The sequence below is a fragment of the Rhinopithecus bieti genome, unplaced genomic scaffold, assembly GCF_001698545.2.
Source record: "Rhinopithecus bieti isolate Rb0 unplaced genomic scaffold, ASM169854v2 scaffold_83641, whole genome shotgun sequence".
NCBI lineage: Eukaryota > Metazoa > Chordata > Mammalia > Primates > Cercopithecidae > Rhinopithecus > Rhinopithecus bieti.
Window position 1 is genome coordinate 16,861 of NW_016830500.1, and position 13,804 is coordinate 30,664.

Sequence of the window (13,804 nt, forward strand, 5' to 3'; positions counted from 1 at the left end):
GAAAAGGAAAGAAAGTGGCCAGCCTAGTGGGTTCCACCTTTGTGAAGGAGAGGTCATTACTTCTAACTGCTCTTGAAGCCTGGTGAAGGGGTCTCCAGAGGGTAACTTGTACAAACTGGAAGTGCCTGAAGACAAGGCAACTCATTTTCCAGTTGGATGTCAGCTTACACAGTGAACCTCATGATTTGCCTGAGCCAAAATGAGCAGGGGAGAAGAAAACAGGAGATAGGAACCAAAGCAGGGAAAAGGATTGCCGGAGGCTGCTCTCCCACCACATGGAATGAGCTTTCCATTGGCCGAGTGATCCTGCAGAAGGGAGCTGGGCTCGAGCCATCCTCCCATGACACTCTACAGAGGTCAGGGGAATCACATGTCCCATTTTGTCTGGGAAATGACCCAGTTTACGCCAGTTGTGCCAGCATAGTTATTAATAGTATCCCCTTTGAGTCTTAAAGTGCTCATCCTACCAACAGGAGATCCACTGCTTAGCTTACAAGGGTCTTAACAGCAGTAGCTGGTGGGGTGGTCTCAGGGTTGCTGTCTACAAAGGCCCCTGGATGTGTGGGCAAGAAGGTGCTGAAAGGCAGTCTGCCCATCACCTGTAAGGTCTTGCACTTGCACAGGGTTAGGTGTGCTCCACGGTGCTTTTGTGTAACATGCTCAACGGTGCTTCCAGGCTAGCAAAGGCCCAGGGTATGCTGCCAGTGGTGTGAGCAGAAGAGAGAGGTGAAAGATGTTGGGCAAGGGTGGCATCTCTCACCTAAGAAACTATGCAGAGAGAGGACCCTCAGGAATGCCCATCCATCCGAGGAAAATATACATGCATTGCCCATAATTTCAATATTTTTTAAAAGATGCAGGGATAACCTAGCAGTGGGGGGCAGGGACTACCTCTGTAGGAAGTTAAAAGAATTCTTTCTCTCTCTCTTTTAAAATTTAAATTTAAAATTTCTCTTAGAGGAAGGGTTTTGCTGTGTCACCCAGGCTGGAATACAGTGGTGTGATCAGAGCTCACTGCAGACTACAACTTCTGGGCTCAAGCTATCCTGCCGCCTCAGCCTCCTGAGTAACTAGGACTATAGCTGCACACCATCATGCCTGCTAAATAAAAAAAAATTTTTTAGTAGAGACAGGGTCTCACTGTGTTGCCCAGGCTGGTTTCCAAATCCTGGCCTCAAGTGTTCCCCTGGCCCTGGCCTCCCAAAGCACTGGGATTATAGGTACAAACCACCACATCCAGCAACATTTTCTCTTTATATTACTCCACACAAACCACCCCTCTTCCCACCATACCAGAGGAGTTAAAAGAGAGGGAAGGAAAGCATCTCAGAACCAAACTAAAGCTTCATCGCACTCCAACTCCCTGAGTCTGTTTTGCCCTGGTGGAGGGCAGGGAGAAAGAAAGAAGTAGAAATGTTATTTAAATCAAATTCAAGATTAGAGCTCTAAACTGAAGGAATTTTAGTAACTGGATGTGACCAAAACATGATGGAATCTGCCCAAGATGTTAAGGTGGAGCTGATGATTGAAGAAAAGTTAAGCATTTTATGTTTTACTCTATGACAGTAAGGATAGGATAGGTTGTGCCTAGATAACAAACAAACCCCAGTGGAATAACAAGGTAAAAGTTTTCCATTCACACAAAATCTGATGTGGGCTAGATCACTGGTTCTCAAAATTTGGTTGCATCAGAATCCCCTGGTGGGCTTGTTTAAACACAGATTCCTGGGTTCCACCTGAGACTCTGTTTCTAAGATCTCGGGTAAGGCTCAAGATTCTGCCTTTCTAATGAGGTTTCAGGTGATGCTGATGCTGCTGACCCATGAACTATGCTCTGAGCAGTACTGATCCTAGAGCAGCTCTCCTCCAGGTGGTGACTCAGGAATTCAGGCGCTTCCATCCTGTAGCTATAGATTCTGGAATGAGAAAGAAGACAGAAAAGGCATACTGCTTTTAACTGTCTTGGTCCAGAAGTGACAGGCTTCACTTAATCTTACAATTCATTGGCCAGAATTAGCCACAAGAGCCCAGTGCAAATACCATGAAGGGCAACATGTGGACTATTTAGTGAACCCTACTTTGTCTGCCACTTCCCCTTAAAAAAGAGATTAACCAAGGAAAGAGGCCCAGCCAATGTGAACTTGTAGCCTATTAGAATCTTTTGTTTTCTTTTCCCCGATTATAATAGGCTGTCAGTTTAGTATTCATCTTATATATGAGGGATTCATACAATATTCATGTTGTTGAGATGTGAACTAAATCCCAGATCTATTTGAAATATTTGAAAGTTCATGGGCCAGTGGTGTCAGTCATCAGATGTTGAGAGCCCTTAGGGGAAGAAAGGATGAGACTCTACGGCTTTATCAAGGCAGAGGTTGCTACTGTCATGATTCCAGATAATGCCCCTACACTTGCCCTAGCTGGTTTGCTATGATGGGCTAGAGGAGGAATATCTCAAAATTGGAAGGGATTATAATATGTTGCATGAGAATAGCTATTTATGTAGGGGTGTGTGTGTGTGTGTGTGTGTGTGTGTGTGTGTGTAGAGAGAGAGAGAGAGAGAGAGAGTCAAAATGTACTCTGGATCTAGACAGGACATGTTTGTTGCCTTGATCTCTTGATACAATGGGTAACATAACAGCAGCAAACATTCCTGAAGTTCTCTGAACTAGCCTGAAATCTGCAACGCTCATCCCCAGGGGACCCAGAGCAAGTGGTTCAAGAGAAGTAAGAGAGAACCAGTTTTTAGGGCAAGGCCCCAGCTTCTCAAATCTTGGTTTTGAATTAAAATCACATATTCATACTTATGAAAATCAAAGCACAAAGAATGGAAAATGAAAAGAAATGAGGGGATTCTCTTTTCTTCAAAATCGTGGTTGCCAGGGAAATCACATTTAATAGATCGGGATATATCACATGGAATGTTCTTCTTATGTTTATGTAAATACATATAGCTTTTACCAAGGCAAATATTATTATATATACAGCTATATAATAAATATGTGGTGATGTAGATACTGGTATGGAGATACACATATGGAATGCATATTCTATGTACATAGTTTTACATTGCTATCATAGATGCCTTTCTTTTCAGTATGTATATCTACTTCATTCTTTTCTAATTTCATGTTTATGATGTGGCCATACCATCATATATATTTTGAAGAATTTATTTCTATTGGTCGTTTTTACAAACAGAGCTGCAAACAACAGCGATGTGCCAACACTTTGTGTCTTTTTTTTTTTTTTTTTTTTGAGACAGAGTCTCACTCTGTCACCCAGGCTGGAGTGCAGTGGCGCTATCTCGGCTCACTGCAACCTCTGCCTCCCAGGTTGAAGCAATTCTCTTGCCTCAGCCTCCCAGGTAGCTGGGATTGCAGGAGCCTGCCACCATGCCTGGCTAATTTTTGTATTTTAGTAGAGATGAGTTTTCACCGTGTTGGCCAGGCTGGTCTCGAACTCCTGACCTCAAGCTATCCACCTGCCTTGGCATCCCAAAGTCGAGGGATTACAGGAGTGAGCCACCGTGCTCGGCCCTCCTTTGTTTCTTTAGGTAGTGTTTCTTGAAATAAATTCCTAGAAATAAGACAGATTGAAGAGTTCGTAAATTTTAAATTTTTCTACAGACTGTGTCATTGCCCTTCAAAATGCTGATTACCAAAATGTCACTTTTGATACTAAAAAATAGATTATTTAAAACACACAAAGTAAGTAGGGCTTATCAAAAAGTTAATATATTTTACATTTCTCACAAATATGTTGAATTTCTCCCCCTTGCATTTTACAGCAGGAATCCTGACTGAGTCTAACTTTCTTATACTTAAAAAAGTATATACTAAAACATAGGCCAGGAGTTAGCAAACATTTTCTATAAAAGGCCAAATAGTAACTATTGCTATCTTTGTGTGCTCTGTAATCTCTATTGCAACACTGTGACTCCACCTTTGTCTTAGGAAAGCTGCAATAGATAATATGTGAAAGGGCGGGAGTGGCTGTGTTTCAACAAAACTTTGTTTACAAAACAGGGGTCATACTGGATTTGTTCTGAGGACCGTAGTTTCTTAACCCCAGTCTAGGCAATCCGTCAAATAATTCTGCATTCACAATAGAAGTCTTGTTGTGTATATTGGCTGACTGTCTTTCCTTTCTCTAACGTTAATCACTGATTTTGTGGAGCATGGATTCTAGGGAAACAATAGCCAGGTAAGATGTCTATGACCATGTGCATCTTATTTTTAAAAGAGTGGCTACATTCTTTTTGAGGCCGGGTGTAGTGGCTTATGCCTGTAACCCCAGCACTTTCGGAGGTCGAGGCAAGTAGATCTCTCAAGTTCAGGAGTTCAAAACCAGCCTGGCCAACATGGAGAAGCCCCGTCTCTACTAAAAATACAAAAATTAGTCGGGTGTGGTGGCATGCACCTGTAATCCCAGCTACTTGGGAGGCTGAGGCAGGAAGATCACTTGAACCCGGGAGGCGGAGGTTGCAGTGAGTCGAGATTGCACCATGGCACTCCAGCCTGGGTGACAGAGCAAGACTCCATCTCAAAACAAGTCAAAACCAAACAAACAACAAACAAACTGAGAGACCAAGGTGGGCAGATCACAGGGTCAGAAGTTTGAGACCAGCCTGGCCAATATGGTGAAACCCCATCTCTACTAAAAATACAAAAATCAGCCGGGTGTGATGGTGGGCGACTGTTGTCCCAGCTACTTAGGAGGCTGAGGCAGGAGAATTGCTTGAACCCGGGAGGCGGAGGTTGCAGTGAGCTGTTATTGCGCCACTGCACTCCAGCTTGGGCAACAGAGCAAGACTTCATCTCANGTGTGAATTTACCTAGTGCATAAGCATTATACACTGGGTGCATAATATTTCATAAAATCATCATTGTTTTATAAAATAGTGTTTCATTATTTGGGGAGAGGCATTATTGTCATTTCCTTTCTGCTGACTTCCCCTCTTCAAAGTTTTCTACTCTTCCCCTCCCATCCCACCGCCTTGTTTTGTCACAAAACAAAGCCAATAGAATCACCAACAGTTTAAGACTGGTTTACTCAAAATGAATTCATTATTTTACATAGATGAACACTGAAATGATAAATAATGTTCTATAAATATTTGTTGGTTGGCAGCTTTGGAACAATGTCCTCTAGAAAAAACTGAACGTAACCACCCACCTTGTATGAGAGCCACAAAGAAGTGCCATGTGCCTGAATATATGCCAACCACTGTGTGACTGGAGCGGCTGAGGAAGGGGAGTAGAGGGTATTGTGGGATCCCTTCCAACAAGCAGTCAAGAACACATAGAAATACATTCCAAAACTTTAATAATCTAGGTAAGTTGAAATGCATGTTAAGAAGAGTCCCAGGGTGTGGTTGCTTGGGTAGGGGTAGGTTCAGGAATTGAAGGGACGTCCATAGGTCCTGGGTCCCTGCTTCCTAATCTGCCACAGATGTTAACAGTATCTTGTTGTTCCAGGTCACTCAGGGATTCAACTCTGAGGTCAATGATGCACTTGGCACCAGAACTCAGTGGGGCTGGCACAGACCTCCAGCCTCAGCCACTTCCATTCTGGAAGCTGTTAAAAGAGTTATAAAAATTGAGGGATCAACAAGGGTCCCATGCTGCCTTCCCCTCCCTGTCTTGGCAAGCGTGGGGCCTGTCCACTTGCTCAGGACTCTTTGTCCAACCTCAGCTCCCTAGACCTTTCCGCAGTGGCTCAGGGGGTCTCCTCAGGCAGTCTCCTCCTGCTAACATTTCTGTCTTTCCTCTGCTGGGGGCAGCTCTTCCCTGGTTCCTTGCAGACCCCAGGTCAGGCCAGAAAACACCTCTGTGGCCCTTCCCTGTGTCCCACCACCAGATAGGACCTCAAAGGCCTGGGGTCCCCAGAAGGGCCCTCATACCAGCTGGTGCCCTTGCGGGCTGCCCCGCTCCGAGTCCTGCCTCTCTCCAGAGGTGGGCAGGAGCACCAACCTTTACCTGGCACCAGCTGTGAGTCTCATAATTGCCATCTACCATTTTGCTAGGGGTCTTCTGGGGGTCCTAGGAAAAGCAGCAGACCCTTGGGTGCTCGGGCACTTGGGCATTCTGAGGGAAGAAGCACCATGACCCTGGGTCATTTTTCACTGGGGACAAGTGAGCCATCTCCTTCTACCCAGTGATAAAATCAGGAGGAAGTAGATGGAAACAGCACTGTTCAGGGGATGATTTGGGGATGAGAAGAACCAGCAGGAAGTTGGGGATTTCTTGTTTCCCCACTTTTCCCTTCCATTTCTGTTTGAGCCTTAGGTTTGGCCTCCATCTCCCTCTGTAGGAATTGCAGCTAATTAAATAGTCTGCTCTTATTCCAGCTCTACTGGGGGAACATAATGTGGTGTAAGAGAGATTTTTTCCAACCAGAGACCATCTCTGCCAGTCTCCTGTGAGGCAGACTTGTGGCGATATCATAACTCAACTGGCCATCGGGAAGCGATTGTAGCTGGGTTCTGCCCCTTATTGAAACCTACTCAATGTTCTCTTTTCATAAGTAGGACAAGACCGTACCCTGCCTTTAAGGTTTATAGAATAGAAAGTGAAAACACTTTGGGGAAGAAAATCTTCCTGAACAGATAGCCCAAGGCATTTTGAAAATCCCTTAGGAAGTTCTCTGTTTCACTTGGGTACCTCTGTCCTTGGACTTTGGTGGTGTGGTTTGACCCCAGCCAGAGGTCAACAACAGCAAAAGGCAGGAGGAAGACACACTTGTGAGAGGAGGCCCAGGAGCAGAGGGGCCATTGTGAATGAGGAGGACGCGGGGACCCAAGAGTGTGAGCAGAGGACAGGCCCTGGGCGCTCAGTCGCCAGCTGCAGGGTCCGAGCTGTGTCCCCTTATCTTAAGAGGTGAGCCCTGAGTCATGGGAAGATGGAAACCGGGGCTGATGAGAGAGGATATTTTTAAGCACTGTGTTGTCTTGTTGACTCGCACATGCGAGGCGTTCTTGGTAGCCACAGGACTCAGGGTATTTGCAAGAATAGTTCAAGCGCTCACTTGTCTTGAGGCTGTTGATGGGGAAGTGGTTTCCACAGTGAGAGGAGGTGAGATATTCGTGTCACCCAGGACCACTTAGCTAGTTCCTCCTCACTAAAGCTCTGTAGTCATAGTTTCCCCTGGCAGAGCAGAAACTTCTACGTCATCCCACAGCTGTTCTAACAGTGTAGACTTGACTTATGCAGTGATGCCAGGAGTCCTGAGCAGCACAGCCCAACTTAAACCACACGCAGATGGACAGAGCTGTATTAGCGAAGCCTGAGCTACTGAGCAATGAGAGTACAGCCAGGCTTCCAGACATCTGTTCATTCCAGGCTTTCAGATATCTGTTCACTCCAGGCTTTCAGACATCTGTTCATTCCAGGCTTTCAGACATCTGTTTATTCAAGAGAGATACGCTGCTAAGCAAAGGACCTAAAGATGTGTTTAATATGGGTGCTAATATGCATACGGAACCTTGAAATAAGTGTTCTTAGCCTTTGGCCAAGAGGGTCCATGTCTAGGAATCTATTCTCTATAGAAATAAATTCAAATATGGGAAAAAAGAACAATGCATAAGTGTATTTGGTCCCTAGCATATTCATGGCAACTTAAAATTGGATCCAACTTAAATTGCCTATGATATGGAAATGGCTAAGAAAATTATGGGATCTTCCCTTGATTGGCTATTAAGCAGCCTTTACAAACAATGCAATGACATGAGAAATGCTTATGTTGTGGTAAGTTAAAAAAACTCAAGATGCAAATCGGCTTATTTTAATCAGGACCCACCTAACATTTGGGATGTGGTCAATCCCACATGATGTGTTTTTGTGGATGCAGTTCCCAGGAAAGAGGAGGAAAAAAATACTGCGCATATGACGTGTCTCCTTCACTTGCAGTCCCCTTGACTACCCCTTTGTGTATCCACTATGAAAGGATACTTGCTTAAAAAGGCCCTTCCAACTTGTTGACTGAGAACCCAGTAATTTGGAGACTTGAAGAACTGTAAATGCAGAATTTTCTACTCTAAGATAAAGTTAGCATGAGCAGAGACAGGAAGATGAGAGATCTAACGAGGCCAAGGGTCAAATATTCATCATCTGCACATGGGCCAAGATGCAGGCAGAGGTCTCTCACCAGGGGCTGGGAGGTCAGGGTGACAATGGTAGTGAAGTCTGTGCTAGAAGGTCCACATTCCCGGCTGGGTGCGGTGACTCACGCCTGTATTCCCAGCACTTTGGGAGGCCGAGGCAGGTGGATCACGAGGTCAAGAGTTTGAGACCAGCCTGGCCAACATAGTAAAACCCCATCTCTACTAAAAATACAAAAAATTAACCGGGTGTGGTGGGCACCTGTAATCCAGCTACTTGGGAAGCTGAGGCAGGAGAATCGCTTGAACCCGGGAGGTGGAGGTTGCAGTGAGCCAAGACCACCCCATTGCACTGCAGCCCAGGTGACAGTGCGATACTCCGTCTCAAAAGGAAAAAAAGAAAGAGAGAAAGAGAAAAAAGAAAGTGCACATCCCCAACCTCAGTTAAAATGCAAATGCGAAGTATGTAACTGACAACTTCTCTGCTTCCGGCTACCTAGCCCATGGAATTGATCAGAAGCAAATAGTAGCCTAGGGACATTAGAAGGGAGTCACATTGCCAAAGAAACCACAAGACTGATTCCAAACAGTTGCTGATTACACAATACCTAAGGCAACCTCAGGCTAACTCACATAGACGGGAAGTCAGTAGCCTCCAGAAAGCAGATCCTCCACATTGCACATCTCGGATTGTCCATGGAGGACGTTCCCCCAGCGAGGAGAACTAGGGACTGTCAGACTGGCTGAACTGCTTAAAAATACAATTCCCATTCTCCCGTTCCCTAACCGGGGTCTTTGTTCAACCTACTCTGTTTGTTCATAACAAACAGAGGGAATGTTGGGCATGATTAAACTTTGTTTAGCTTTGAGTTTCTGGGCCTTGAGAAACAATTCAGTGCAGGCAAGTGTTGTACGCACCTATATTCTCCTGAAAGCCCATAAAGAGGGAATGATGACACCTTCACTGTGTCTATGGGGACAAAAGCTGCTTGTGTGTGTGTGTGTGAGTGAGAGAGAGAGAGAGAGACAGAGAGAAAGAAACAGCCTTGTCAAAAAGATGCATTTGTTGCTGTACCCTCATTATATGAACGCCATCATGGCATCAAAATGCTGTAAGCCAGACTGAGCTCTATCCTCTCTGCATCAACTCAGAATCCGTACCAGAAAGTGGTTGTGATGGATGGAATATCACCCATCAAAGAATAGGGTAAGAGGAGACCAGAGAAGTAAGCTAGGCAAGTTAATCAGAAAATAACTCAAAGTTTTAAAACATAATGCAGAATATAAAAGGAAAACCCCATTCCTTAAAAAAAAAAAAAAAAAAAAAAGCCTCATTTCCACAAAGAAACAACAGTTAGCTATTTGATGTGTATCTTTCCAAATATTTGCCTGTGTAAATATATATGTGTATATGGCTTTTAAAAAGAAAAACAAAATAATATCCTTTCCAGATATGTAAAGGATATGTAGAGAGCATATGCATATGTAGCATATGTAGAGAATATATATGCATACAATGAATGTAAATAGATATGCCTTTTATTTATACTATTATGGACACTTTCCACAAATAATGGATGTGTGCTGCTTTTTTTTACTGACTTCAGAGTACTCCGTTGACGGATATCTTAATCCCCTATTGATTAATCCCCTACTGATGACTGTTTGCATTTCTTTGCTCTTTACCAAGCACACTGTAAAGAACATCCTCATGCCTACATATTCTTATCTTTTGGCACTGTTTCTATAAAGCAGATTCCTAGAAATGGGATCAGGTCAAATGGAATGTAGGTCACCTAGTATGTGCATTTTAATATTTGCTAAGTAGTAGTGTTTAACTATGCTTTAAAGAGTTTGAACACTACAACTCTAAACATGTTTGGACACAAAAATTAGATTATTTTAAACAAAATGAAATAAGCATAGCTCATAAAAATTAACACGTTTGGTTTTCACACAAACATTTCGAATTTCTCTTTCTTCTGCAAAAAGGACCCTAGCTTAGTATGCACTTCTTGTACGTATAATGCAAGCAATCCATCTATTAAGTAACTTACCTTTCACAGTAGACAGCATCCTGCTCCATACAGAAGTTGGATGTCTTTTCCTTCTCTAACATTAGCTATTTATTTTGTAGAGTGTAGATTCTAGAGAAATAATGTGTAATACACCTGTTACCATATGCAGATACTTACCACATTTAGAAAACAGTGATGAATTCTATCGACAGTGGCTCTCAGTCTTTAACAGGCTATGGAACACCTCATGAGCTTGATAAAAATACCAGTTCCCAGGTCTACACCTAAAGATCCTGATGTAAGTGGCTTAAATAGTCACTCTCAAACACCCTATGTCAACTCAGAATCCTGACCAGAAAGTGGTTGCAATGGATGAAATATCTGTTAAAGAATGGGGTAAGATTTGAGTATAGGTGGATCATGTTCTGGGAAATACCTTGGTCAGTGGTTAAGAGCATAGTCTGTAGTTCAATAAAAGTCCAGTTTTGGAACTCAATTGATCATTTACATGCTGTGTAACCTCAGCCAAGTTGCCTAACCTTTCTGAGCCCTGGGTTACTTTTCTGTCAAATGGAGGTATTAATAGTACCTAAGCTGTACTATTGCATTGGTAAGATTAAATGAACAATGCATAAAAAGCACTCAGAAGGAGTAAGCCTCAACAATGTAAGTAATTGCTATTAAAAGCTTGATTCATCATGAATATGCGCTACAGAATACTTAGCTTAACGGTGTCCATTCAAGTAGTGAACTCTCCTAGAGCATGCATATTACGATTTGAGTTATAACATATTCGTAGTTTCAATGTTCCAGAACTGTGCCTCTGTTGTAAAGTGGATAACTCTGTGGTAGCCCTCCCCATCTCTCCCAATTTCCCTCCATTTCACCTCTTCCTAATCTTTGCCTATGATTCCTCTTAACCAGTGATTTTGATTTGCCAGAAAAACAAAACCAAACTCAATACCGGTTTACCTTTTAAAAGAGCATCTTTATTATTTCACCAGGCTGATCACAGCCCTGACCAAAAGCATCTGATACACATTGGTCAGTCTGGTGGCTTTGGTACCATGACTGTCTACAGCAGGCCGATGACAGCCACTCAGTTGTCACCAAACACAGTGTGAGGGAAGGGGGAGGGCATAGGGGAACTCTCAGAGCAAACAATCACAAACACACTGTGAAATCCAAAATAAATTACACAAACTAAATAGTATAAATAAATTAAAATTCAAGTTAAAAAGAGTCCCACAGTGGCTGTTGGGCAACAACCAGTCCATAGAAGAGGTAGCTGTGGAGGTCACAGGGATGTTCCCAAGGCTCAGGCTCCTGCTCCCCACTGGGTCCACCGAGGCCACTGGGCCTCGAAGCTTCTGGACCCCTCAGGCACTCAGCTCCAGGTCGCTGACGTATTTCTGGACCCACTCCTCACTGGGGTTAGCACAGACCTGCCGATCTCTCTTGGTTAGGAAGCTGTGGAGAAGGGAGGAAGGTTAAGCACTGGGGAATCCAGCAGGGGAATCCTGGGCCCACCGTGGCCGCTCCATCCACTCTCTGTCCTGTGCAGCTCAGGGCCTGCTCCTCTCTCAGGGGGCCCTGCCTATCTCTGTCTAGAGAGCTTCTCTCAGGGACTCCGGGCGGGGGCGCTCTCAGAGGGTCCTGCTGCCTCCTTCTTCCTGTCCCTTTCCTCTGGGCTGGGGCAGCCCTTCCTGACTCTGTAACACCTGCCCCACTCCAGCCCCAAGTCAGGTCACACCTCAGAGCCCTGCGTCCTGTATCCCGGATAGGCTCTGGAAGGCTGGGCCTTTCCAGGATGGCCTTCTGGTCTGTCTGTGCCCCCACCCCGACCCTCCCTACCTCCCTAGAGGTGAACAGGAAGACTGGCACTTACATGACACTGGGCTTGGAGCACTGGCTGCTGGTCTCAAAGTAGTCAGCTATGAAATTCTGTGGAATCTGCCGGGAGATGTAGCTGAAGCAGCAGGAGGTCGGTGTGTCAGCACCAACTGCGGAGAAAGGAAGAGAATGAGCTTGAGGCACATCTCAGAAGAAAAGGCCAGGCAGCTTCTGATCCCTGAGCGGTTGAGGAAGGCAGGCTTGCTCAGACCAAGTGACTGGAAAGCATTTGGGCGTTTTTGCTGAGAAATGTCTCTTTGTTTCTGTCTATTTTCTTCCTTCCCCTTGACTCTTCATACTGGGTTCTCTGTTTCTCTGTGTGATCCAGATACCTGAACAGACTGTTCTCTTATCTCAGCTCTCTTCAGGGAATTTTGTTTGGTTCAAGTCATACCCCAGCCCAAGAGAAGCCTTGAGCATCTCTCATAAGACATCCAAGGGACAGGGCTCCTGAGAGACCTAGGGTGAACTGGACAGTGAACAACAGACCCCAGTGGGAAGGAACCAGCCCTGGATTCTGCCTCTTGATAACTGATTTGTTTCGAACCCTGTTTTTCTATCTGTGCAAGGGACTGTAACTCCCCTGCCCCTGCCTAGATTGTCATACCTGGAGACTAGGGGGCTAAGATCCCTTCTACAGATAAAAATAAAAGTCTTGAAGGCAAAGACCAAGATGTTTGGCAGCCCTTTAATAAATTCTCTTTTCTCTTGGGGGCTCTAAGGCCACAAGAAAAGACTGATGTGGTCTAACCATGGCCAGAGAGTGGTGATACCCACAATGAAACTTGGACTCACATGTTGCCGAGATCTGGTTGCAGAGAGCCACGGTGCAGAGGAGGACAGCAAGGGCAGCAGTGGAGACCTGCATGATTCTGAGCAGGTGATGGAATGTGGGCTCGAGTGTCAGCAGAACCAAGAAGGGACTGACCACTCTCTGCTGCCTGTGTCCTCCTGAAGTCTGAAGCCATCACTCCTTCTCTTTATAGGCAGCCCTGGCGGATGGGGAAATGGAATCTGGGGGGTGAGGAGGGAAATTTTTAAGCATAGTGATGCTGTCATGCTGAGTGTTGCACAACTCAGGGTCCCCGGTGACCACAGGGGCTCAGGATATCCAAGAATAGCATCTCTGAGCGATTCTCTAACTCTCAGCTCTCAACTCATGACTGGTCTAGCTTCATGGGGAAATGGTTTCTCCTGTGAGTGTGAAGAGGAGTGTGTGTCAACCCAAGGCTGTTCTTAGCTGATCCCTTCTCATAAGAACTGGTCTATGCGGCCAGGCATGGTGGCTCATGCCTGTAATCCCAGCACTTTGGGAGGCCGAGGCAGCGGATCACCTGAGGTCAGGACTTGGAGACCAACCTAATCACGTGGAGAAATCCTGTCTCTCCTAAAAATACAAAAGTAGTCAGGCATGGGGGCACATGCCTGTAATCCCAGCTACTCGGGAGGCTGAGGCAGGAGAATCACTTGAACCCAGGAGGCAGAGGTTGTGGTGAGCTGAGATCACGCCATTGGACTCCAGCCTGGGCAACAAAAGTGAAACTCTGTCTCACACACAAAAAAAGAAAGAACTGGTCTATGTGTGAACTCTCCAGCCCCATTCCTTCCCACAGAGCTGCAATTCTGCTTCCTCAGCTGCTGTAACCACAGGGGTAGGGTTGATGGTCTGATGCTGTGGAGGGCTGCACCATCCCACCTCCTCCCAGAGGCAAGGAACTGAATGAAAGCTGAGGAACAGAAAGCATGAGGTCACGTTTCAGTCATTTGTCTATTTATTAGTCACAGAGTGACT

The 13,804-nt window shown here is 45.1% G+C and overlaps 1 protein-coding gene across 1 annotated transcript; it reads right to left on the reverse strand.

Moving 5' to 3' along the window:
• Window positions 1-11,086: 11,086 nt before the first annotated feature.
• On the reverse strand, window positions 11,087-13,172 carry LOC108524465 (C-C motif chemokine 3). The gene is made up of 3 exons (XM_017865571.1): window positions 12,808-13,172; window positions 12,008-12,122; window positions 11,087-11,589 (listed from the first exon to the last, which is right to left on the reverse strand). Exons 1-3 carry the CDS (start codon window positions 12,878-12,880, stop codon window positions 11,499-11,501), a joined length of 279 nt encoding a protein of 92 aa, XP_017721060.1. The 5' UTR covers window positions 12,881-13,172; the 3' UTR covers window positions 11,087-11,498.
• Window positions 13,173-13,804: the final 632 nt, after the last annotated feature.